This window comes from Dromiciops gliroides, chromosome 3 (assembly GCF_019393635.1).
Source record: "Dromiciops gliroides isolate mDroGli1 chromosome 3, mDroGli1.pri, whole genome shotgun sequence".
Lineage (NCBI taxonomy): Eukaryota > Metazoa > Chordata > Mammalia > Microbiotheria > Microbiotheriidae > Dromiciops > Dromiciops gliroides.
Window position 1 is genome coordinate 629837956 of NC_057863.1, and position 27701 is coordinate 629865656.

Sequence of the window (27701 nt, forward strand, 5' to 3'; positions counted from 1 at the left end):
TAGTTCTGAAGTACCTTCTCCAGTTTGCACAGAGATCCACAGGTGTTTGAGGTGCAGAAGCAGCAGGTGAGGTAATCCTCTGAGTCTGCTGTTGAGTGGTCCACTAAGCCAGAAGGGTCAAACACTTGACTCAGTCAGTGGGCCCACGACATTCCTAAGTGCAGCCTGACCCAGATTAAAATGTAATGGAGAAATACTGAACAAAAAAATACAGTGAAACATAATGTTAATAATGGCCCCTGTTTCTATTTGAGTTTGACATTTTCACTCTAGGGAATTTAATTCATTATTGCTCTCAGCCAGTCACTTAAGGGATTATGGTTAGGTTTTCAGTTTGTATTCTATGTAGCTAGTCCTGCTAGAAAACAAGTATTGCATATTTGCTTCACTTGGTTGAATACTCAGCCATGCCCCCTCCCAGTATTTCCAACCTGTTCCCCATTGACATGGGAATACCCACAGATTTGGAGTTACTGGGCTGGGATTTGAATCCTGGGTCTGCCTTTCTGAGCCTCAGTTTCCTCATCTGTAAAATGGTCACTCTAGCTGGTCTCTAAAGCCAATGACCTGTCTACAGACTCTCTTTTCCAGTGAAACTTGCCCTTGTGTTGCCCCCTGAGCACTCCTGGCAGACTTGGATGACAATATTTCCTTTCCAGGAATGAGATCTCTCTTTCTCTTCAGTTCTATTCCTAGTTTTTTAAGGCCAGCTCACACCACCTTTTTTTTGTTTGTTTGTTTTTGTTTTGGTTTTTGGTTTTTGGTTTTTTTAGTGAGGCAATTGGGGTTAAGCGACTTGCCCAGGGTCACACAGCTAGTAAGTGTTACGTGTCTGAGGCTGGATTTGAACTCAGGTCCTCCTGAATCCAAGGCCAGTGCTCTATCCACTGCGCCACCTAGCTGCCCCTCACACCACCTTTTCAGAACCCCCGCACCGCCCCCCCCCCCCCCCCCCCCCCCGGCACCCCAGGTAGTCCATCCCTCCATCATAAGGTTTTCCGTAGAATTGTAGAATGTCTAGAGATCTCTACCCCCTGTCACCCGACTAAGGACACTACAACTTAAGGTGACTGCTGAATTTAGGGGCAGAGGCAGGATCCAAATCGCTTTGACTCCCGGGCCCATGTTCTTATTCCTCTGCTGTGCAGCTTCTCTTATTTGGCTTATCTTATTGGCATGGCTCTTCTGGCAAGTCTTCTGGACTTCCTTGCATTGTGAGCGATCTTTTCTGTTCATTGTTAGCACCTAGAGGGGAGGAACTGTATTTAATTGAGGAACTGAACATCTAGTTTCTTTCTTGAATGATCTGCTGTCAGTCCAATGAATGTTAATTTGGCTGTCAGGCTGTAGTATTCATTGGCTAATTGAATATAAAGCCCTACTGGATCGTTTCATTTTCCTTCTAGCTTTGGGGGTGGTGGTGGTGGTGTTTTCAGGTTGACTGCTCTGTTGGTGCCATTGCTCAGGTCTAGACTCCTCATGAGAAGCATAGCCAGACCTCTCTGCCTCTAAGAAACAGGGAGCCCGGAAAAGATTCTCTATAGAAGGAGGCAATTTTTAGCTAGCCTAAAAGATCTCTCTAAATTTGTACCTATACCTTCCCCTTCTAACAGTTATTTTAGCTGCTGCTGTTGTAAAGAGGAAACAAAACAGGGAAAAAAAGCCCCAACCCACTCCTGGTTACCATGGATTTAACCCAGCACTGTTTTAATTTTAGTGCTGACATTTTCATGTCAGAAGCAGAAATATTGGCTGTGATCCTAGTCAGCTCCCTGTTCCTCTTGCTTATGGGGTCAGGACTACAGGGTCCCGCCTCGTCTAGCTGTTGTTGCTGGTGGTAAAGTCTTATCTGATGCTTTTTAGGTCAAAGCTTCCTCTACAGCAAGCAGGTCCCCAGCCCAAATTGAAGTCACCTAGGCCGTGTTTTGGACCTGTACTTTCATTAGCACAGGGAACTTCTGGCTAGGAAGCTCTCTTTGCCAGTGCAGGTCTGAACTTTCTCAACCAATCTGGCCCCAGTGAGGCCCCAAAAAATTAATTGACATGCCCAGAGGTGGGACTTTTCTGACTCTTGAGGCTGGTTTCCTATTCATCATCTCTAGCTGCCTAGAACATAATAGGTGCTTTAAAATGTGTGTTTATTGAATCAGTGTGGGGAAACTGCATTGGACTTGGAGTTAGGAAACCTGAATTCAAATTACATTTCCTAACTGCCACTATTGGCAAACCACTGAATCTGTTACTAGCTAAGAATCCTTGCTGTTGGGATTATGAAGAAAGGGCTTATAATAAAATAAACGTTTTTATTTAAAATTTTGAGTTCCAAATTCTATTCCTCCCTCCCCATCCCCTTTCTGAGGCAATAAGCAATCTGATTTAGGTTATACATGTGCAATTATGTAAAAATTACCAGGTTAGCATTTTGTATAAGAAAACTTGAATAAAAGAAAAAAATGAAAGAATGAAAGTGAAAAATAGCACGCTTCAGTCTCTGTTCCATCAATATCAGTTCTTTCTTTGGAGGTGGATAGTATGCTTCATCATTAGGCCTTTGGGATTGTCTTGGACCACTGTATTGCTGAGAATAGTCATTCATGGTTCTTCATCAAACAATATTTGCTGTCACTGTATACAATGTTCTACTGGTTCTGCTCACTGCATTACACATAAGTTTATATAAATCTTTCCAGGCCTTTCTGAAGTCATCTGGCTTGTCATTTTTAATAGCACAATGATATTCCATTACCATCATATACCACAGTTTGTTTAGCCATTCTCCAATTGATAGGCATTCCTTTGATTTTTTAATTCTTAGCCACTACAAAAAGAGCTATTATAAATATTTTTGTACAAATAGGTCTTTTTCTGTTTTTTGGGGGGAATGTCTTTGGGATCTAAACCTAGCAGTGGCATTGCTGGATCAAAGGTTATGCACAATTTGATAGCCTTTTGGGTATAGTTTCAAATTGCTCTCCATAATGGTTGGATCAGTTTACAGCTCCACCAACAGCGGATTAGCATCTCATTTTCCTACATCCCCTCCAATATTCAACATTTTCCTTTTTTGTTATGTTAGCCACTCTGATAGGTGTGAGGTAGTGCCTCGGAGTTGTTTTAATTTGCATTTCTCTGATCAATCAAGTAATTTAGAACATTTTTCATATGACTATAGATAGCTTTGATTTCTTTGTCTGAAAACTGCCTGTTTGTATTCTTTTACCATTAATCAATTGGAATGTATTTTTATACATTTGACTCAGTTCTCTATGTTTGGGAGACGAGGCCTTTATCAGAGGAACTTGTTGCAAAAATTCTTTCCCAGTTATCTGTTTTCCTTATAATTTTGGCTGCATTGGTTTTGTTTGTGCAAAAGCTTTTAAATTTTATATAATCAAAATGATCTATTTTACATTTTGTAATACTCTTTATATATTCTTTGGTCCTAAATTCTTCCCCTGTCCATAAAGCTGACAGATAAAAGATAAACTGATCTATCCTCTTTTAATTTGCTTATGGTATCACCCTTTGTGTGTAAATCATGTACCCAGTTTGACCTTATTTTAGTGAGATGTTCATCTAGACCTAGTTTCTGCCATAGTTTTCCAGTTTTCCCAGCAATTTTTGTCAGATAATGAGTTTTTGTTCCAAAAGCTTGGTATACTAGATTACTGCAGTCATTTGAGGAAAATGCTTTGTAAGCCTCAAAGCACTGTAGAAATATTGAATGAAACAACTGGAAAATAAGAGAGATTCATTGTGTGATCTAGTCGATAACAGAGCAGAGGGATGAGTTTGGTTGGAATCATCAGGGAGTGTTTCATGGGCTCACTTGTTTTAGCAAAGATAATTTTAGTTGGAATTCATCCATTCTTTTTGGTCTAATAAACCCAGTTGTTAACCCCTTAGAGAGGAGGGAAAAGAGTAAGGGAGTAACACATATGTCAAATCTTAAATGTGGGATATGTTTATTGGAGTAAATGTAGATTGGGAATGCAAAGGAATTTAAATGCTTATCTGGGCTACCACCTTGATTTAATTTTATTTAAAAAATTCATTTTTATCAACATCCTTTGTCCTTACCTTAGTCATTTATTCCCCCCTCCCCAATTCTTCCTTGTGTGTAACAAATTCAGTTGGTGCAATTACCCCATTTTCCAATAGACACAGGTTTTTGTTTTTTTGTTTGTTTGTTTTTGGGCAGGGCAATGAGGGTTAAGTGACTTGCCCAGGGTCATAGACACACACTTCTACCTTACTAGTTTCCCACCTCAGTGCCAGGAGGAAGGAGGCATCTTTCCTTCTTTGTTCTTATGGATATGTATTGTTTTTGCAGTTATTCAGAGTTCCTTTTAGTGAGCTCTTTACGTTGTTGCCATCATTTTGAAAATTGTATATGTTGGTCCTGCTTATTTCATTCTACATCTGTTCGTATGAATCTACAACTTGCAACACATGTCAATACAACAGTGTTGCTCTGAATTTCTCAAAGATTCTATTTCACTCTTGTGCCATAACTGTTCTAGCCATTCCCCTCTTCATTTCTTGTTCTTGGCGAATACAAAATGTGCTTCTGGTCACACTCTGGTAATATGCTAGATAATTGTTTCTGACTTTTACCTCTTTGGAATATATGCCAGTAGTATATCGAAGATTTTTGTACCCAATCTTCTTATTTTGTTTTATTTTTATTTTTAGCTTTCATAAAGGAATATTTACTTTAAAGGTATATTAATAAAAATACAAATATCCCCATATATGTACAACCTCAATGTCTGGGGAATGGAAGGGGAATATATTATGGCATTCCTTATAACACACACTCTGTGCCTAGCCTATGCAGTGAAGCTCAGATAGCATCCAAGACTTATTTGTAGCCTAAGTAATTGGGCCCCCAGAGTGTGCACAGTTCACTATTAGTAAACTTCTTTGGTGGCAGTTGTTGGGTGAGAAGGAGGAGAAGCTGCAAGATTTGGGGTGGTGGTGACACTGAGTAGGAGCAGGATGAGGTGTGTGTGTGTGTGTGTGTGTGTGTGCGCGCGCGCACGCATGCGTGGGTTGGGTTCTGTGGAGGTCTGAATTACCCAAGTTACCCAAGTAACCCTTTGGGGAAATGGGCAGAGGTGACTATTCTAGCCTTGTGATTTGCAAGGAAGTTAATCAAGTGAAACATTTAGCAGGGAATTGCCAGGCTTTGGTTTTGTCCAAGGTATGGCAACCAGTGATTCCCAAATTGGAATTTTGAGATTCTGGAATTCTAGGGTTTGGATTGGGCTGTCCCAGTGCTGCCCATCCATGGAGTGGTTTTGATTAGATCATAGGATTGTAGAGCATTGGAGCTGGGGAGGACCTCAGAGATGATCTAGGTTCAAGCTTCTTAAACCATGGGTGGTGACTCCCATATGGGGTCGTGAAAAATTTGGCAACAGTACAAGGTTATGTATACCTATTTTATATACCCGGGTCACATAAAAATTTCTTGGGCAAAAAGGGGTCACGTGGAAAAAGTTTAAAAAGCCCTGATCTAGGCCAAGTGCCTCATCTTACTGGGGAGCAAACTGAGGCCTAGGGAGGTAACAGAGAGGAAACATTCAAGGTAGGATTTGAACCTGGGTCCTTTGACTACAGAGCCAGAGCCTTTTTTTCTTTTCCCCTTGTTCCTTCTAGCAGGGGTTGGTAAGAAATCTTAATTTCCTGGACCTCCAGGGCTTCCCATCTTTAAAGTCTTCCATCAGGAAAATTGGTGATTCTTCTTTCTGAGAGGGGAAGTGCTTCACGGGGCCTGGGGTTAAAGAAGTGAGCCCCAAACTCTGAGCAGCAAGGCCCCCTGGGGTTAGAGTAGAGCCTTTAATCTGCTGCTGGTGGAGTCTTGATTATCACTGACTTGCTTCCAGCTTTGAAAGTTGGCTTACTACCTGAGATTTCTAAGGGGGGGCGATTCCCTGGCTTTAGGTTATTTCAGGACTAATTGAATTGTCCCTTGGCATGCCCTTTACGAGATGGCCTCCAAAGTTCCACTTGCAGCCTCAGATCTGTGAGCACCTTGCCTTGGCTATCAAGCCATAGGGCTACATTGCAGCTCTCTTGGGAGGCTGAGGGTGGAGGCTCTCCCAGGCTTAGGGGGAGCTGTCCCTTTTCTGTCTGTACTGCTCCCTCCTGTGGGAAGAGAAGAAACAGCAGTGATCTGTCTGAGGCCTGCCTTTTTTTTTCCACCAGCTTTGTTAAGCTGGGTATGGGAGGTACTCACCTGTTCTTAACATTTCCTTTTCCTCTTTCTAGGAATGGAGTTAAGGCTGTTTTTCTTTTTTTGTCTTTGGCAGTTGGAGTGTGCTGACATTCTGTGCCTGGAGCTTATTTCTAATGTCTAAGCCTTATCAGAGATTTTACCTCTGCTCTGTTTTGCCCACAGGATAATGCGCCCGGATGACGCCAATATTGCGGGCAACGTCCACGGAGGGACAATTTTGAAAATGATTGAAGAGGCTGGCGCTATCATCAGTACCCGACACTGTAACAGCCAGAAAGGAGTAAGTATTTGGTGGGTCACTTGTCTCCAGGCTCATCCTGGAAAAGCCTGGGTCCTTGGACACATTGCTGTCATTCTGTCAGAAAACAAGTTTCAGTGTGGTGTCTCTGGCACGGCTACTAGGCAGCTTTTTCCTTCCTTTTCCCCCAAGTCACTTGGGGTCTTCTGCAAGCCCTACCCATTCTTTTTTTGTTTGTTTGTTTTTGTTTTTGTTTTGTTTTTTGGTGTGAGGCAAATGGGTTTAAATGACTTGCCCAGGGTCACACAGCTAGTAAATGTTAAGTGCCTGAGGCTGGATTTGAACTCAGGTCCTCCTGAATCCAGGGTGGGTGCTCTGTCCACTGTGCCACCTAGCTGCCCCACCCTACCCATTCTTAGGAGGCCTTTGGTAACTTCCTTCCTAGCATGAGGCTTTTGACCTCAGGGAGACTGTGGTGGGGAAGAAACTCTGTTCTTAGAAGACAGTGGAGGAGAAACCAAAAGAAGAATGAATGCAATTCATTATCTGAGTCGCTTTAGAGCAGGGGATTCTTCTTCAGGGCTGTTTAAAATTATTTTTACCTTCCCACCCCTTCCCCAGTATTTCAGCATAAAAATTAAGTTTCTTTTTCAATCTTCAGTATTTGATATTATGTATTGAAAAACAAGTGTTCTGAGAAGGGGCCTATAGGCTGTCAAAGGGGCTCATGACACAACATACAAAAGGTTCTGAACCCCTCTTTTTAGGTACCTGGAGCCATGTTTGCTATTCCTTTTAGTCAGGAGAACCATGTGATTCTTAGATGCTCTGGGGAATCTGATCTAATATGCCTGTTTGTGTATATATGTATACCCATATATGTATATATTGCATATAAAACAGACATACATAGACAGTTCTCACTTAACTTCTCATTAGCAAATTCAACTTTACATAAAGAATACTGAAAGAAATCTGCATCCCCCCACAAATCACAAAAACTCCAGATGCAAAGCAGTGTACAATAAGAGGCATAAGCAGTAGTAGGAAGCAGAGTTCCTGCATGTCTGCAGTGAGTAGTGACGCTGTTCCTCTCCTGATATTTTCTTTTTCTTTTTCTTTTTTTTTTTGGTGAGGCAACTGGGGTTAAGTGACTTGCCCAGGGTCACACAGCTAGTAAGTGTTAAGTGTCTGAGGCCGGATTTGAACTCGGATCCTCCTCTATCCACTGCGCCACCTAGCTGCCCTCCTCTCCTGATATTTTCACCATGTCTGGTGGCAGATGTGTTCTTGAGGGGAAAGGGGAACTATCTTGTAAGCCTCTATTCACTTGGAAGTGAATAGACTTGAAAATGAAAATGAAAATAATTAGAAAATACAAAAGAGGCCCAACTTGTCATTGATAACACATCAACTTAAAAAAGATGAAAAAATTAAAAAAAAACCCCAAAACTACATGAACTTATTCTTCCAAATGTAATCACTGTTATGAAGGATACTGCCCAGATAGGGGAAAGGCAGTGCTTGCATGAAGTCCACTTATCTATTGAAACAAAAAGAAGGTTCTAGATTTGAGAAGCTATGAACTATGTGGATAGAAGCCCAGACACAGAAGAATATTCCTTTAAGCTTGATGACAATTCAAGCCAAGGCTTGAAGCCCCTTTGAAGATTTAAAGGTAAAGTACCCTGAAGGAACACAGGCATTTATAGCAAACCTTGAAGCATTGGTTGGTTTGCATGATTTACAATTTGTGCAGGATTTCATAATAGGCAAGTGGCAGGAGAGCTTGCTAGTGCCTTTCTTTAGCTATTGAAGCAACAAGGAAGTTCCCAGAGTTCCTGCAAAAAATAATAGATGAAGGTCCCTACTTGCTAGAACAAATCTTTAATGCAGATGAAACTAGCCTATTTTATCAAAGAACACTTATCTTGAACCTACATGTTGGTGGAGGAACAAACAATACTTTGGCATAAATGTTTGAACAGTAGAGTTTCTCTTATGCTTAGAGGAAATGTATCTACAACTTGAAAATTAAAACTTGTTCTTGTGCACCATCAGAAAATCCCAGAGCATTGAAAGGAATCTGCAAGGTACCAATACCTGGGCATTATTTCACTAACCCTAAGGCATGGATAACCCTTTTCTTCTTTGAACAATGGTTTATGAACTGCTTCATTACAGAAGCTGAGAAATTTTGTCATGATAATTGCATTCCTTTCAAGATTCTACTTATTTCGGATAATGTCCCAGATCACTCTCCCCATCTGGAAGATTTTATTTGTTTGTTAGTTTGTTTTTGTTTTTGTTTTTGGTGGAGCAATGAGGGTTAAGTGACTTGCCCAGGGTCACACAGTTGGTAAGTGTTAAGTGTCTAAGGCCAGATTTGAACTCGGGTCCTCCTGAACCCAAGGCCAGTGCTTTATCCACTGTGCCACCTAGCTGCCCTGCCCCATCTGGAAGATTTTAATGTAAATGTAAGTGTCCTAACCTCACCCTAACACTATCTCATTATTATAACCTTTGCATCAGGGAGCAATTGCAAATTTCAAAGTATTATTTACACACTACATTTGCCTAGACAGTTGTACCTTTGGATGCAGATAAAGACTTGACTTTGAGAGATTTCTGGAAGTCCTATAATATTTACCACACAATCTGGAATATTTTTTTTTTTTGTATACAGTGCATTTTACTCTGCTTCAGTTCATGTAGGTCTTTCCAGGTTTTTCTAATAGTATCCTGTTCATCATACCCTAAATAATGTACCTTAAACTTGACGAAGAATTTTCTTTGTATTAGCCCAGCAAAGTCATCATAACTATTTCCCTCCATCCTATTCCCTTCCCATGATATTTACTCTATTTTCCATCTTCTTTTAAACTATTCCTCCTCAAAAGTATTTTACTTCTGACTGTCCCCTCCCCTACTCTGCACTCCCTTTTTTTTCACCCTTCCTTCCTTATCCTCTTCCCCTCATACTTTCCTGTAAGGTTAAATAGATTACTCCTCCCAATGGAATATTGTTAAGGCATAGGAAGATAATAACAGAAACAATGTTTGTGGAGTTGACAAATATGAAATAGTTGAAGTGAGTAACAAGATTGTAAAATGAGCACAAGAATTGGAGCTAGAAGTAGATTAGGGGACAGTTAGGTGGCACTGGCCCTGGATTCAGGAGGACCTGAGTTCAAATCCGGCCTCAGCTACTTGACCCTTACTAGCTGTGTGACACTGGGCAAGTCACTTAACACCAATTGCCTCACCAAAAAAAAAAAAAAATAGATTAGAATGCTGTGGAGGAGTTGATGGAATCTCACAGAGAACTATTGAATGAGAATGTGATTGAGCGGCTAGCTCCAAAGATTTCAAAGAGGAAAGGGAAGCTTCAGAACCTGAGGTCAGACCAAAAAGGTTCACAACAAAACAGTTGGCAGAAGCATTTCATCATTTGAGTGAATTTTTTATTGTATTGAAAAGATGGATCCAAGTATTTCAGGATTTTTCAAACTTCAAAGACTAGTTGAGGATAATATTGCTTGCTATCATTGTCATATATGGACAGCTAGGTGGTTGGATAGAGTGCTGGGCCTAATGTCAGGAAGACTTATCTTCCTGGGTTCAGATATGGCTTCAGATACTAGCTGTGTGATCCTGGGCAAGTCACTTAACCCTGTTTGCCTCAGTTTCCTCATCTGTAAAATGAGCTGGAGAAGGAAGTGGCAAACCATTCCAGTATCTTTGCATAGAAAACCCCTAATGGGATCATGAACAGTTGGACACAACTGAAATGGCTGAATAGCATCATCACATATTCAAGGTAAAAAAAAGACAGCCACTCTCCAACCATCTCTTGATAGCTTCCTTAAAAAAGTTGTGCAGGGGCAGCTAGGTGGCGCAGTGGATAGAGCACTGGCCCTGGAGTCAGGAATACCTGAGTTCAAATCCGACCTCAGACACTTAACACTTACTAGCTGTGTGACCCTGGGCAAGTCACTTAACCCCAAGTGCCTCACTTTAAAAAAAAAAAAAAAAGTCACGCATTCAGCCACCAGTGATAAGGGCCAAGTTCAGTGGATAGAGAAGGGACAATAACATTCAAACTTATGTTAACTTTATTGTGCAATACTGTGCATACTTTATCATTAACTTTTGATTTCCTAGTTCTGTTTATTTTCATGGCTCAGTGTTTGATAAGTTCATTTTAGTACATTTTATGATGTATAAAGGTATTTTATGTATGCCTTTATCATATAGTCTTAAGTGAAGTGGGTGGGTAAGGGCAAGTTTGCATTATGTAAAAATTGCTTTATGTAGAGGTCTGCAGAACAGTCTGCCTATGTAAAGTGAGAACTGTCTGTGTCCAAAAAGCCAAAATTTGAGCTCCTGAGGAGCTACAAGCTGCCTGTGAGTCACCTGAAGATTGTGAAAGTCAGCCGGAAAAACTCTTCCTTAGGTCAAATAGGTGCCATGGAGTAATGAGGTGTAGCCTTTAAGCCTTAGGACTTTGACTCATTGCCAGAATTAGAGAGAGTGTGAGATTGCCTTCTTTCCTGGTTCACCTGCAGCTGTTCTCTTGGACTTACTGGGTTTGAAGCCAGTAGTTATATGTTGGGAAAACATTAGCTGGACTGCCTTGGTGTTGAAAGCGCTGTCTTCTGGGGAGAGCTGAGAGTGCTGCTTAAGGCAGCCACAGTCAGAAGTTTGCTAGTCAGTCCAACTCCACAAACATTTAAATGCCTGCTGTATGTGGGACACTGGGTTGCGTGCTAGGGATAGAGATAATCAAAGCAGTCTTGGTCCTTGAGGAATGTATATTCCCAATACACAGATACGAGTTTCACAATGTTCACAGACAGGAAACTAAAAGGTCTGTGTCAAATCATGTAAAAGAATTTCAAGATGTACGGGGCACTGATGCCTAGCAGGAATTAGGAAAGGCCTTGTGTAGGGAGTGGGTGCCACAGGTGCATTTTGGAGGAAGCTCAGAATTCAAAGAGGCAGAAGTGAGGAGGACCACATCTCAGCTTTGGAAGCCCTGGATAGACACAGGAGAGCATGGACGGAACTCAGCCGGGAGTTTCATGGAAAAATTAAGGGCTTTAATAGGAAACAAGACTGGAAAGGTTGGGGCAGCCAGGTTGTACAGGGTTTTAAATACCAGACTGAAGAATTTGCTCTTTTATACTTGATGTAATAGGGAAGCACCGAACATGTTTAAGTAGGGAGGACAGAGTCAGCTCTGTGTTGTAGGAATATCAGTTTGGCAGCTCTGTAGAGCATGGATCAGAGGGGGCAGGAATGGGAGCAGGAGAAGGGAGCTGGGTCAGAAGACAAAAGAAGGGGCACATGAGAAGTCAGCGAAGTGGAATGGCCAGGATCTTGAAGCTAACTGTATGTAGTGGATGAGGGAGAGGGAGGAGTCAAGGGTGACCCCAAAGGTGGACCAATCACTTGGGAGTGAATGGGGGAAACTGGAGTGATGTGAGGCTGTTTTGGACAGACCACATGCATTTGTTCACAGGTACCTTTTAAGTCAACAACCCTTTTAGTCATGGCATATTAAGAGTTAAGCTCCCCAAAACTTGGGCCTGGGCCGTTAGATTGTGTCCAGGGCATTTAGCCCTCTTCCTTGTGTAGACCAAGTAGTGTCCTTCCCAAGCTTAGTTGGCAACCTGCCAGTGAGTGGCTGCCTCTCTTCTGACAGCCCCCTAACTCTCTTGCTTTGTTGGCTGGGTGCTCTCTGCTTTGGGCTGACTCCTTTCTAGGACATGTCAGCTTGAGGAGTATCCTTGGAAGTCTCTCTCCCACCCCAACCCAGAAGCAACTTCCCTGAGCCTTTCTTTGGACTTTAGGTATCTCAGTCTTAAGTGTCTGTCCCATACTGCTTTCATCACTGGCCAGAGCCCTAGTGACCTCATTCTCTGCTTCCTGGATTAGTGTTGTTCCAGAGCCATGGGATTTTCTTCCTTTGAATGTTAGCTTAGAGGAAACAAGAACTCTTCAACAATTCTTTACTGTAGTAATTAAATTAAGCAATTTGTACGTGAAAAAAATCTAATGAGTACCAACCCATCTGGCATTTGGATCTGGAAGGGACCCTATAGGTAGACTCCACCTTGTTCGTTTTCAAAAAACTTTTAATTTATTTTATGTTTTCAATTAAGATGCATTTATTTTCTTTCCCTCCATCCCCCTCCCCCCTTCTCCACTGGAAGAAGAGGAAACCCAACCCTTGTAATGAATACGCAGTCGGGGAAACCAAATTCCCAATTAGACATGTCTAAAAAAAAAGTCCTAGCCTGTATCTTTAGTCTGCCACCTTTTTATCAAGAGGTGGATATTATGCTTCCTTATCTGTCCTTGCTTGCTCGTCATATTGATCAGAATTCTTAAATCTTTCAAAGTTATTTGTCTTTTTTTGTTTTGTTTGTTTTGGCCAGGCGGTAAGGGTTAAATGACTTGCCCAGGGTAACACAGCTAGTAAGTGTCAAGTGTCTGAGGCCAGATTTGAACTCAGGTCTTCCTGAATCCAGGGCCGGTGCTCTACCACTGTGCCACCTAGCTGCCCCCAAAGTTATTTGTCTTTACAACTAATTTTTTACCGAACTGTTGTTAGCAGGTAGTTAAATAACATGCATTTATCTGCTATGTCCCAGGCACAAATATCTCACAACAACACTGAGAAGTAGTGCTCGTGTGATCTTCATTTTATCGATGGGGAATCTGAGGCAGACAGCATTTAAATGACTTGTCTGGACTCACAGAGCTAGAAAGTGTCCAAGGCCAGATTTGAACTCCTGTCTTCCTGATTTTAAGTCCAGTTCACTATATACTGTGCCACATAGTTGCCTGCACATATGTATATGAATGTGTTTTTACATATTAGTAAATATTTGTTGGATTTTAAAGTTTTTCTTTGATTGTTAAACTGTATGTTGTTGCATATAATGTTATTTCCTTGTGTGTAAATAGTCCCTTCTTAAAACTGAGTGGAGCTTCACAATTGACTATATTTTTTTTCATGTATTTTATTTGGATAGTAAACTTTGAAAGCTTTTTTCTGTTTTCCTTTCCAGCTTTAAGTCTATGATCCATTTATGTTTGTTGCATGCTTTCCCAATTCTGCTTCTTTCCATTTTATCTTTTAAAATACTGTATTTGAATCCCTACATTCTTGTGTCTCATAATCTGTTTCTTAGATGGGCTAAAGAGACTCGTCCATTTTCTTGTAGTTCCTTATTTGTATTTTAGACATCTAACCCTTTGAATGCATCTGGAAGTGACTGCAGCATAGGATAGGAATCATGAATCCAGTTTAATCCTTTCTATAAGAGTATCCATTCTTTCGGGGTTTCTTTATTAAAAAATATACACACCCTGGGGCGGCTAGGTGGCACAGTGGATAAAGCACCGGCCCTGGATTCAGGAGTACCTGAGTTCAAATCCAGCCTCAGACACCACACTTACTAGCTGTGTGACCCTGGGGAAGTCACTTAACCCCCATTGCCCCGCAAAAAAAAAAATATATATATATATATATATATATATATACACACACACACACACACACACCCGATAAACACAAAATCCAAATAGGCATGTCTCTACAAAAGGTAGTAAGGGTGGCAGCCATTGAATTTCTTTCTAGTTTCAGGCTTATGTTATTGAAGGGAGTGTGTGTGTGTGTGTGTGTGTGTGTGTGTGTGTGTGTGTGTGTGTGTGTGTGTGTGTGTGTGTGTGTGTACACACACACTCTACCCTGGGCCGCCTTCTCTTTTCCCTCTATACTACTTCACTTGGTGATCTCATTAACTCCTGTGGATTCAGTTACCATCTCTATGCTGATGATTCTGAAATCGAACCATCTTGCCCCAACCTTTCTCCTAACCTCCAGTTTCAAATCTACTACTGCCTATTGAACATCTTGAATTGGATGTCCCAAAGACAACTTAAACTCACCATGTCCAAAACTGACCCCCAAACTTACTGCCTTGCAGACTTCTCTTACTGTTGAAGGCACCATTATCCTCTCAGACCCCCAGATCCCAGCCTAGGTATCATCCTCAACTCCTCACTCTTTCATACTTCACCCCCACCCCCCGCTCCCTTTTCTCCTCAGATACTGCCACCTCTCTGGTATAGGTTCTTGTCACTTCATTCCTGGACTATTGCAATAGCTGCTAATAGGTCTGCTTGCCTCAAGTCTCCCCCTACTCCAATCCATCTTCCATTCAGTCATTAAAGTGATTTTCCTAAAGCACAGGTCCAATAAACTCCTTTGGCTCCCTAACATCTCCAGAAGCAACTAAAATCCTGTTTAGTGTTCAGAGCCCTTTTGTAACCTAGTTCTCCTCTGTCTTTCCAGTCTTACACTCTTTGATACATACCTCTCCATCCAGGGACACTGGCTTCCTGGCTATTCTACAAATAAGGCACTCTATCTCTTGACTCAAGGCATTTTTTTTCTGGCCATCTCCCAAACCTGGAACACCCTGCTTCTTCCACTCTGATTACTGACCTTCCTGGTTTCCTTTAAAGTCCCAATTAAAATCCCACATTTTACAGGAAGCTTTTCCTAACCCCTCTTAATTCCAGTGCTTTCCTTTAATTACTTCCTATTAATCCTGCATATAGTATGTTGTCTCTTGTATTAGATTGTAAGCTCCTTGAAGCCAGGGACTATCTTTTGTCTTTCTTTGTGTCCTCGGTGCTTAGCTCAATGCCTGCCACGTAGTAGGCATTTAATAAATGTTGACTGATTTAGCCAGCTTGATGTGCCTTGTTTCCACTTGCCAACTGCCAGTAGGTGGTGCTAGGTTTCAGCTCTTTGTGGAAGGAACTGTCTCTGAATCAGAATCTGAGTGAGGCATCCATTGATGGCATCCAGTGCAGCCCATTATCCCTGCACAAGAACCCCTTCTAAAAATATACAGGTAGTCATCTTGTCTTTGCTTCAAGACCTCCACGGAGCAGGGGCCACCCTCTGAGGCAGTCTGTTGCAACAAAGAAAGGGTGTGTGGGTTTTGATTTTTATAACTTCAGAATAGTGGAATAAATACATTTTTTTGGATCCTTATTACATTTCAACTAATTTGATTTGGTTAAGTGTTCTAGTCTGCCAAGGTGTGTCTTTTAAAATCTTGTCTCTCTCACTTAATTTGATAGCTCTCCTTCAGCTCTGAATTCGCTGCAAATTTGATAAGCATGTCTTCTTTGCTTTTGATGAGCCATATTCTATGCCTCGTCCAATTCATTGGTCAGAGCATTAGACTAGAGGAGTCCAAGCACAGATGCCTGCGGCACTGTCCTGAAGATCTCTTTCCAGGCTAAGAAAGAATGATGAATGATCTCCTCTTGGGATCTTGCCATTTAGCCAGGTCACGATACACCTCATTGTTGTACCATTGTCTGCCCCAAATATTTGCCAGCAAGACTGGCCCAAGAGCCTTGGAGCAATTGCTGTGCTCAAATCTAGGTAAACGATATCAGCAATATCCCTGATCTGTTCATTATAAAAGGAAAAAGGTCATCTGACAAGGTGCGTTGGGGGGAGCCAAGCTGGTGCTTAATGACCGAATGGTTCCTTTGCTTTGCTTAATGCTCACTGACAGTCCTGTGAATGACACAACTGATTCCTGGCCAAATTGGGGAACATTCTCATTGCCTTCTTCTTGCAGATCCTCCTCTCTTTTCGAACCTTGGGTGTTTTCCTTTTCTCCTCTCCTGCAGGACACTTGCTCATCACAACTCGGCATGTTATTTTTTGTGTGTGTGTGATTGAGTCGTGCTGTTGGGCCTGAGGATTTAAATTCACCCAAAGCAACTGAGGCTGTCTTATTCTCTCCTTAGTGATCTTGGCTGTCAGCTTGCAACGAGCCATTTTTGTTCTGTCCTTCCCAGGCCAAAGATCATTCTTCTCAACAGATGAAACAAGGGCAGGATGAGAGTTGAGCAGCAGTCCTGCCTTCCCCCCCCCCCCCCCATGTTGTCTCTTGTCTTTCTTGCCACCATCAACTTATCCTGAATTTTAGCTTTCCTCACAGTTTTATAGGATCTTATTCTTCCTTTACTTTGATCACCTGCTCAGAGCTTTTAAAAATAATAGCTAGCATGTCCTGCCTGCTTCCTGAGTATCCGTAGCAGTCTCATTAGGTAGCTCTGCGTTTTCTTCTTCAGTAGCGAGGTGGTGCAGTAGAAAGAGGGCTGCTCCTGGAATCACAGACCTGAGTTCAGATTTGGCCTTAGATACTTTCTAGCTGTGTGATCCTGGGCAAGTCATTTAACCTCTATTTGTCCAAGTTCCTCAACTGTGAAATGGGGGTAATAGCACTTACCTCCCAGGATTGTTGTGAGGATCAAGTGAGATAATGTTTATAAAGTACCTAGCACTGTCCCTGGCACATAATAGGTGTCATATAAATGCTAGCTATCGTTATCATAATTTATTTTATTTTATTTTTTGCAGGGCAATGAGGATTAAGTGACTTGCCCAGGGTCACACAGCTAGTAAGTGTCAAGTGTCTGAGGTCAGATTTGAACTCCCGTCCTCCCGAATACAGGGCCAGTGCTTTATCCACTGTGCCATCTAGCTGCCCCTGTTATTTTTGTAGCTGTTAGATTTTTTTTTCTTTTTGTCCTCCAAATTTGATTGTCTGAGAGCTTCTCATCCCTGCTGGGTTGATAGCACCCACAGAATTTTCCTTTATCTAAATATTTTGAAATTTGTTCTTCCAAAGTTGAAGGTATATGGTAGAATATTCTTAGATTTTCCCCCTCCTTGACACACTTGAAGATGGAGTGGTCCCCTTTCCCCAGAGTCCTCATTCTTTACATCTCATTTGGTGGGAATCAGACCCACCTTTTCCAAGGAGAAGATTATTCATGAAACCAAGACAAGAAAGCATTAGCTTCTCTTCTTTTGGCAGAGTTTCTGCAGATGTCTGGGTAATGGAAGGCCATGGTCCCTACTGTGCCAGATTTCTTTACCAGGCAGATTGGGATCTGTTTTCTGGAATTTCTGTGTGTGTGTGATTTATTGTTGAAAATATCGCTTGTGAGTCGGCTCCATTGATCTTCATTTGTCCCTCAGGGTCCTGTCCTGGGTTCTCTTTTCTCTCCATACAACTTCACTTGGTAATCTCTTAAGCTTTCTTTGCTGATGAGTCTCAAAATCTACATTTCCTGCCCCAATCTTTCTGCTGACCTCTCATCTCCAGCTGCCTTTCAGGCATCTCAAACTGAATGTCCAGTAGATGTTTTAAACTCATTGTGTCTGAAACAGAAGTAATTATCTTTTCCCTTAAACCCCCCTACCTTTCCTATTACTGTAGAGGGCAGCACCATCCTTCCAGTTCCTTAAGCTCTCCACCTAGGAGTTATTTTGCACTCCTCACTATCTGTCACCATCCCAGACTTCCTACTTCCTTTACCTGCCCCTGTAAAATTCTAGCTAGACTGCCTAAAAATCTGATGAGTGGTCATGATAAATTATAAGCTTTAGCAGGAGTTTACATTTTTAGGTATTTATTAAGGAGCCTAAGAATTTGGTGAGGAGAGAGAGAGAGGGGCCAAGGTTCTTTCATCTATCTATCTAAGGGAGCCAGCGTCTTTGCTCCACTCCATACAGGTCCCGGCGAAAGAGTGACCCCCTCGCCCTTTCCTGTTGGAGAGGAGGTTTCTCGGAAGAGGGAACAGGGCCATCCACACACACACAGCTCCAAGCTAATTGGCTGGTAGCTCTGATTGACAAGTCCCACAGGTGGTTCTATAGATGTAACTTCCAGACATAAAAGTCACATGGTCTCTAAATCACATGCTTTCTCCTCATGGCAGAGTTTCCCTATAGTATCTCTCCAGTAGGGGGTGCCAGACCAATTCTCACACCCCCAACTTGTCCAATCTGTTGTCAGGTTCTATCTGTTTCATCTTTGCAACATTTCTCAAGTAACCCTCCTCTTCTTTGACACGGCCACCACCTCTTGCAGAGCCTCATCACTGGGGCAGCTAGGTGGCACAATGGATAAAGCACCGGCCCTGGATTCAGGAGTGCCTGAGTTCAAATCCAGCCTCAGACACTTGACAGTTACTAGCTGTGTGACCCTGGGCAAGTCACTTAGCCCTCATTGCCCCTCCAAAAAAAAACAACCAAAACAGATCCTCATCACTTCACACCTGGACTATCGCAGTAGCCTGCCTCAAGTCTGTCCCCACTTTACTCCATCCTCTATTCAGCCACTAAAGTGATTTTCCTAAACTACAGGCCCAATTATGTCAACTCCACCTCAGTAAGCTCCTATGGCTCCCTGTTGTCTCCAGCATTTCCTTGGCTGTTCCTCATGCCTGGACTGCTTTTCCTTCTCTGCTCTGACTGTTGACCTCCCTGGTTTCCTTTAAGTCCCAATGAAAATCCCCCTACAAGAAGTTTTTTCCAACCCCTCTTAATTCTTAATTCTGGTGCTTTCCTTCTGTTAATTAGTTCCTATTTATACCATTTCTACCTTGCTTTGTCTGTATTTGTTGGTATGTTGTGTTCCTGGTTAGATTGTAAGCTCCTCGAGGGCAGGGACTGGCTTTTGCATGCCTAAAGCTTGGCACCATGCTGGAATGTGGCAGGCACTTAAGAAATGTTTGTTGATTGATTGATTGATTACTAAGTAGAGCCCTTTCTAGCTCTAAGTCCTGGGGCTTCTCTATGACCTTTGGGTTTTTTCCCCTAAGACTTAGTTTTTCTTTTTATGTTTTGGCCTCTCTGACCCAATTGTATTGTGTGTGTAGTAGCAATAAAGATCTTGGTGTCAATCAGTATTAAATGCTTATTATATGCTTAGCACTATACTATATACTGTGGAGGGGCAGTTAGGTGGCATAGTGAATAGAGCCCAGGCTTGGAGTCATCCTATTTACCTCAGTTTCCTTATCTATAAAGTGAGCTGGAGAAGGAAATGGCAAACCACTTCAGTATTTTTGCCAAGAAACCCCAAATGGGGTCACAGAGTCATACACGACTGAAACAATTGAACAACAATATTATTTGTCAGATTCAGAAAACATTTTAATATATTATGTATTTAAACATTCTTTTCTTTTTAATATTGAGTTCCAAATTATCCCCTTCCTCCATTGGAAAGGCAAGCCCCATGACATCAGTTATACATGTGAAATCTGTGTCAGTCCTTTCTTTGGGGGTGGGGCAATGAGGGTTAAGTGACTTGCCCAGGGTCACACAGCTAGTAAGTGTCAAGTGTCTGAGGCCGGATTTGAACTCAGGTCCTTCTGAATCCAGGGCGAGTGCTTTATCTACTGTGCTACCTAGCTGTCCCCTATGTCAGATAGTCTTAATAAAAGTTGATGCCTTTGAGAAGACTTAATATTTTTTTAAGGGGGGAAGTATAATTGTATTTCTTTGCATTGGGTTTGGTGAGTATGGGAGGGGCTGTCAGAATGATGGCCACGTATGAAAGATAACTGCTTTGTGGCTGAATCTTTTTTTTTTTTTTTTGCTGCTGAATCTTAAAGACCATGGGACCTTTCTATCTGTTTTGCCTGCTGAACCTTTCTGCATGTGTTGTCCCCCTCATTGGATTAAGAGCCCCTTAAGAACAGAGACTTATCTTATTTTTCCATTTATGCCCATAGTGCTTAACAAAGTCCAGTGTATATGTGTGTGTGTGTGTGTGTGTGTGTGTGTGTGTGTGTGTAGGAAGCACTTATTTTTTTTATGAGATATTTTATTTTTTCCGTTACATGTAAAGATAGTTCTCAACTTTTGTTTATACATGCTTTACAATTTCAGATTTTTCTCCCTCCCTCCCCTCCCTCCCCCCTCCCCTAGACAGCAGGTAATCTGATATAGGTTATATCTATCTATATATATATATATATATATATACACACACACATATATATACACATAATAACATTAATCCTATTTCTGCATTAATCCTGTTACAAGAGAAAGAATCAGAGCAGTGATGCAAAACCTCAAAATAGAAAAAAAAAACAACAGCACCCAAAACAAAAGAAATAATATGGTTCAATCAGCATCTATACTCCACAGTTCTTTCTTTCTTTTTTTTTCTTGGATTTGGAGATCCTCTTCTATCATGAGTTCCCTGGAACTCTTCTGTACCATTGCATTGGTGAGAAGAATATAGTCCATCACAGTAGGTCAACACTCAATGTTGATGATACTGTGTACAATGTTCTCCTGGTTCTGCTCATCTCACTCATCATCAGCTCACGTAAGACCCTCCAGGTTTCTCTGAACTCTGTAGGAAGCACTTATAAATGTTTTTTCATTCAGAAAACAGACAAGATGTTTGCCATAATGACACCCATTCTTACTTGCACCATGGCAAACTGTCCAATATTCCACGAAGAACTTTAAGGTTTGCAAAGCAAATATCCATACAACAACCCTGGGAGGTAGGTGCTGTTAGCCTCTCTGTTTTAGAAATGTTTTCCAAATGGGAATACTGAGGTGTGAGATGCTACAGTGAGATAAAGAGATAAAGCTCATCATTTCACCTGTCTCCTGGACCCTGTTAGCCCAGGGATTAAGACTCTCAAAAACATTCTTTATAAAACAAAAGAACCCTCCTTTCAGAAATTCCAAAGAGCTACCGAGAATACACTTGGAAAAGCATGTCCGCTTCTCTGAACAATATTTAACATGGTACCAGTAGAGATGGGGGGAGAATATGCCGTGATGGCAAGTCTGATAGATAAACACTTTACTCATGTGAAAAGATTTTTATTGAATTGACAGTTCAATGGATAAAGACTTATGAGCCTATCTGGTATATAAAATGGTTTTTATAATCACAAAAGCACTTTATCATTTTCCAGTTACATGTAAAGATAATTTCAACATTTATTTTCATAGGATTCTTAGTTCCAAATTTTTCTCCCTCAAGATAGAAAGCAATCTCATATAGCTTCTATATGTACAATCACATTAAAGATATTTATACAGAATTTCTTTAGAAAGAAATTGTTTCCATGTCAGACAAGCAGTGTTGTCTGCCGGAAACATTTTCATTATGTAGAGTTGTGTATTATAACTGTACTCATTAAAATGAGCTTCCTCGTTTAATATTCTGAGGCACTTTGTGTTTGGCCAATCAGCTCTGTACTGTTATTATAGGTGTAGGTCAAAGCCATCTTAACTCTAAAGCCGTGAGCCCTTCTATTTTTATAGCATCTTATTATTTATTAAGCAGTTTCACCTGCCTTCTCACTTGAGCCTTAACCCAGACCTGTGAGGGAACTAGATGGATGAAAGAGCTCGTGAAGTTAGCTCCTTAGAGGGGTTGTGACAAGCTTAGGAATCTGGAACCAGGAAGCGATTGAAGTGGATCTGGAATTTAAGCCCTCGGAATCCTATTCCAGCATTCTTTCTACCAAAGCATAATGTTTTCACATGATAATTACAACAGTTATGGAGAGCCTGGAATATCCCAGATATTTTACTGAAGCATACACCATATTGTCTGAAAACATCCTCAAGGCTAACTTCTAGGCCCTCTTATCCTAGCATTTTGGTCTGTGGCAAAGAAATAATAGCTACTTTTTCCATGGGGTTTAATGAATAAAAAGATTGGGACATAAAATTCACATACACACACATACTCCCACCACATGCACATGTTTGTTGTTGTTTTTCAGTTGTGTTCAACTCTGCAATCGCCCCCATTTGGGGTTTTCTTGGCAAAGATGTTGGAATGATGTGCCATTTCCTTCTCCAGCTCATTTTACAGATGAAGAAACTGAGGCAAACAGGATTAAGTGACTTGTTTAGGGTCACACAGCTGGTCAGATTTGAACTCGGAAAGATGAAGCTTCTTGACTGCCTGCTCGGCATTCTATGCACCATATTGCCACCTAGCTGTTCTCCACAGACACACATGTACATACTCACACACGTACATCTCTGTGTTTGTGGTGTGTTGTGTGTGTGTATATTTCCCCCCCCTTTGGATGTGGGGTAGTCATCTTACTTGTTTGTCTTAGATCCAGAGCCTTATGTCTTGGTCTTGATCAACAATGGTCAAGAAAAGATAGACTTGGAGTGGGCTTATATTCAGAGGTAAGATCTGAATATGAGGAGAGAAGAAATATTTTTGACCTAGTTTGTGTAAGAGAGTACTCTTTCTCTCCTTGCCTTTCCTTAGATCCCTTTATCTTGATCCCTTCCCCTCCCACTCCTCTTGCCCTCCCCCTCCCCCAGCCTCTTATCTTGTTTGGTTCATATATTTGGTTACATTTTAATTGCCTCAGTTGGGTTGTAAGTTCCTTGAAGCAAAGGATGGTGGTTTTTCATCTTCTGCATCCTTAACACCCAGCATAGGCCCATAAACAGAAGTAGGCCCTTCATTGTATTGAGTTAAATAGTTAAAACACATCCTCCAGAGGGCTATGGAAAGACAGAAACCCTCATTCTCTGCTGTTGGAACTATGAATTGGACCAATCATTCTGGAAAGCTGTGTGGAATTATACAACAGAAGTGATTACGATGTCCATATTCCTCGATCCAGAGATTCCACTGCTACTTATATACCCCAGGGAGGTCAATGATGGAAAAAAAAGGTGTCCCGTATACACAACAATATTTATAGCAGCCCTTTTTGTAGGAACCAAGAATAGGAAATAAAGTCAGTGCCTATTAATTGGGGAATGGCTAAACAGCTAAGTGGTGCAATGGATAGAGTGCTGGGCTTGAAGTGAGGAACACGTCTCTCCCTGAGTTCAGATCTGGCTATGTGACCCTGGGCAAGTCTCAGTTTCCTCATATGTAAAATGAACTGCTGGAGAAGAAAATGGCAATCACTCTAGGATCTTTGCCAAGAAAACCCTTAATGGGGTTATCGAAGAGTCCCATATGACCGAAATGACTAACCAACAAGAAATGATGACAATGATAAATACAGAGAAGCATAGGAAGACATACGGACTGATGCAGAGTGAAGTTAGCAGCACCACAGAAACGAAATAGAGCCAGTACAATTATGAAGAACCACTGAACATGAAATGGGATGCTTTGAAGTAATAATAACCTCATCTGGCTGAAAAGAAGAGCTATAAAAAGACAACTTCTCTGCTTTGTAGAGATGGGGAGTGAGTGTGCCAAACAATACATTTAGGGTTGGACTTGATGGATATTGGTTTTGTTGAATTGAGGTGTTTTTGTTTTTGTTTTTAATTATAAGGGATAGCTCCTTGGGAAGAGGCAGGAAAGACGATGATAGTGAGAAATGTAGGAAATGTAATAAATAACAAGAGACATTGATCCTTTTTTTTTTTTTTTAAATGCACCCTCCTGGACCATAATGGCTGTGCTGATTTTTTTGGAGGCTACATAGGGCTCACAAGGTCAGCTCAGAGTCAGAGCTGGGACAGTGACTCTTGTTAGTCAGCCCCGTAAGTCGTCAGAGAAGCCTTGATTGCCTCAGTGTAGCTCTGCCTATCAAGATGACTCCCCTTTCGCTACACTGTGCCGCCTTAGAGGGCGTAGCAGTTGAGGGGAGTCCCGCAGTGCTCTCGGCCTCTTTTCTGGGGTCTCTGTTGGCCTGACTTTGTCTCTGGTGTCTTTTGTGACCCCTAGGAGAGCTGTGTGGCTGCCTTGGCCCGGGTGGAACGAACGGATTTCTTGTCCCCCATGTGTATCGGAGAAGTGGCTCACGTTAGTGCTGAGATTACTTACACCTCAAAGCACTCGGTGGAAGTCCAGGTCACCGTGATGTCGGAAAACATCGTCACAGGTAAGTTCCAGGGCCTCTTGTTCCTAGTGTCTTGGTCTGTGGCAGAGCTGTGTATGGCAGCCACCTTTTTCATGGGATTGGTGAAATAACGATTGGAATGATGCCACCTGCTGGAGAGCTACTGTAGGAAAGCTCTGCCATGAGGAGAAGGCGCCTGAGGGCAAGCCATGTGGCTTTTCTTTGGCATCAGGAAGTGATGTTTGCTTGTGGGAGGAAGAAGGGGCGAGGCTGGCTCTCACTCTCTTTTGCCAGGACTCTCGTGGAGAGAGGAGTAGGAGAACTGTAGCTCCCCAAGATAGATAGATGAATCTAGGCCTTTCTCTCTCTCTTCACCAAATTCTTATTCTCCTTAATAAATGCTTAAAAGTCTAAACTCTTACTAAAGCTTATAATTTATTGTTGACCACTCATTAGATATTTTAGACAGTATAGCTAGAGTTTTAGCACCTTACAGATGGTGACCACGAAGGGACTCGAGTGGAGAAGGACTGCTTAGGAATGCTGGGGCAGCTGGGTGGAGCAGTGGATAAAGCACTGGCCTTGGATTCAGGAGGACCTGAGTTCAAATACAGCCTCAGACACTTGACAGTTAACTAGCTGTGTGACCCTGGGCAAGTCACTTAACCCTCATTGCCCCACAAAACAAAACAAAACAAAAAAGGAATGCTGTGGGATAAGGGAACGGGGAAAGTGCTTTTCCCTCTTAGTGTTGTTGGTTTCTGCTCTCAGGTGCTATTTCTCCCCACTGTAGGGGTGCTAGGTGTGTGTGAAGAATTGTGAACCTCCCTTGGAGGTGGCCTATTCTAAGCCCTTTTGGTTACTATTTTGGGGACCAGTAAATCAGACCTGGATTGGAGTTCACTGGGATGAACCTTTGACTCTCTCTGACTTGAGCTGAATACTCTCTTCCTTGGCAGTGGTAACCATGGGAACGCAGTTTCATCTTCCCACATGGCAACTGCAGAAGGATGTGGTGATGGTTCTTACACATACAGATATTTCTTTTTATAGCTCGGGTTTTCAGTGATAAAAGCCTATCTCTTCTTTTGTCCACAGTCTTTCCCCGCAGATTCTTTTCTCCCACCTCATCCCCGGACAACGCAACGATAGAGGTTCTCATCTGGTGCTAGTTCCAAAGCACTCACTTGATAATCTCATTATCACTATGATATTTATTAAATACCTTCACTGAATGTTGCTGAGCCAGTCAGTATATGAGGAAGTTTTCGTTTCCCTGCCCAAATAAGTGGCAGCAAGAACATTCATAAAGCCAACTGTCTGCACAGTTCTGCAGAAGACTTTTGGTATCTGGGTAGCATGAAGCATTTTGTTGGTTTCAGCATAAGTGATGGTCAGAACAGTCTAGTTAACTGAACTAGATAACAATGAATAATTTAGATTAGCAAAGGCTGTGGAAGCCTGCAGGCCTGAGAAGGCAGATAAGCTAACTCAGCATGGATGCGTGACTTCCTGGTCTTGAGTAGAAGGAGAAGAAGGTTAGCAGTTGTGGCCAGAGGGGCTCCTTCCACCCTCCATCTTGTGAAGTTATTTGGCAAGAGGTTAAGGGAATGACTGATTGTGTGGGGTTCACCCTGTCTTCTCTAGTGGAACGTGGCTCCATATTATATATCCATTAGGCCATACCGTTTCTCTAGATCTGAAGTTACACAATTTAATTCTTCCTACACGAAACTGCTTCTGTCTGAATTTAGGTACTTGAGGGTAGTTTTGGGGACGATAGCTCTAGCCAAGTAAGTCCCTTTCTCTAAATGCAAATTTATTTATTTTTTTTGTTTTCATAAGATTTTTGGTTCCAAATTTTTCTCCCTCCCCTCCTTTCTCTCCCCCCCTCCCCAAGACGGAAAGCAATATGATATAGGCTATTTATGTACAATCGCCTTAACCATAATGCACATTTATTATTAAGAGTATGAAGAGAATGAATGGCTCTAGATATACTTAATTTTCTGAGGGAAGAAACAAGACAAAAAGAGGGGGAACAAATTTGAACCTGATTATACACTGTAATAAATGACTAGCTATATTAATGGATTGGTATAGTAGCAGCTCGTATTTTAAGGAGGAAAAATAGCTCCCATTTATATAACCCTTTAGACATATCTCATTGGAGCTATAAGGTAGGTGCTCTCATTATCTCCACTTGATAGATGAGTAGGGTGGACCTCAGAGAGCTTAGGTGACTCACCCTCTGGTCCCCTACTGGTAAGGGCTGGAGCTGAGACAGGAATCTGCCTGCTCTCCATCCAGGCTCAGGGCTCCTTCTGTTCTCTCCTTTGTGGTCTCCAGCAGCCAATTAATATTGTCATGGCAACTGTAAACCATTCAAGTTGTTGGGATAGAGGGATGCTGAGGTAACAAGAATGGCTGTTTTAGGAGGTGTGGAAGACATAGGCCTTAAGGGGAGCTCATTATCGTGGATTGGGAAACTGCCCTGTCATTTTAGAAGTCACACTTTACTGTGGCCTCTGCTCTGGGAACAGCATTGAAGCCATTCAACTTCTTGTGCTGTGTGGCTGATTGTTGGATAGCAGAATGAGTCTGGCTTCATGTTGGTTCTCCCTCGGCCAATTTAAACCTCTGTCAAAAAAACTGACTCAGATGCGTGTGGATCTTGGTTTTCCAAGGCCACTTGTGCATGTTTGGCTTCAAGAACACAATAAGGAGAGCCCCCTTTGATTGCTTAAGTTGTCCCTGAGTATCTGCTTTAATTTTCCGAGGCGACATCTCAATTCCTTCAGCAGCTAAGGGAAAGTTTCTCCCTTTTCTATTATTTGATGAATGAACACTTAGCAGCCTAGTAATTGATGGTCTTCTATTACTCTTTAGATCCTGGGCAGCTCCAGCTTTAGCAGGTCTTCCCCAGCACTCCACTTTTCTTGCATGACTAAGTTGAGCTGAACTTAGTAGTGGAATGAAGAAAATGGCATCCTACTACCTCAGGAGCTTTTTGTTGTTCAGTTGCTTGAGTCATGTCTGACTCTCTGTGACCCCATTTGGGGTTTTCTTGGCAAAGATCCTGGAGTGGCTTGCCATTGCCTTCTCCAGCTCATTTTACAGATGAGGAAACTGAGGCAAACAAGGTGATGTGACTCACTCAGGGTCACACAGTAAGTAAGTTTCTGAGGGCAGTTTTGAACTCAGGAAGATGAATCTTCTTGACTACAGGCCTGACACTCAATCCACTGTGTCACCTGGCTGCCCCCATTAGCACCCCTAGATTTCAAGAACAGTTAAACCTGTGTAACCCCCATCATTTGATTCCTAGTTTCCTGCTCCAGGCTCCTGAGTATCCCTTGAAAAAAATCATAAGGTTTAGCTGTTTTCTCTTTTGTTTTTGTTTTTGTTTTTTGTGGGGCAGTGAGGGTTAAGTGACTTGCCCAGAGTCACACAGCTAGTGTCAAGTGTCTGAGGCCGAATTTGAACTCGGGTCCTCCT

General features: G+C 42.0%; 1 protein-coding gene across 3 annotated transcripts in view; it reads left to right on the forward strand.

Moving 5' to 3' along the window:
• ACOT7 (acyl-CoA thioesterase 7) overlaps positions 1-27701 on the forward strand; it is a 166636-nt gene that overhangs the window by 42011 nt on the left and 96924 nt on the right. For all 3 annotated transcript variants that reach the window (XM_043998765.1, XM_043998764.1, XM_043998763.1), the window contains exons 2-3: positions 6407-6524; positions 24089-24245. In XM_043998765.1, the coding sequence (XP_043854700.1) occupies positions 6407-6524; positions 24089-24245 (275 nt within the window). The remainder of the gene's footprint in view (positions 1-6406; positions 6525-24088; positions 24246-27701) is intronic.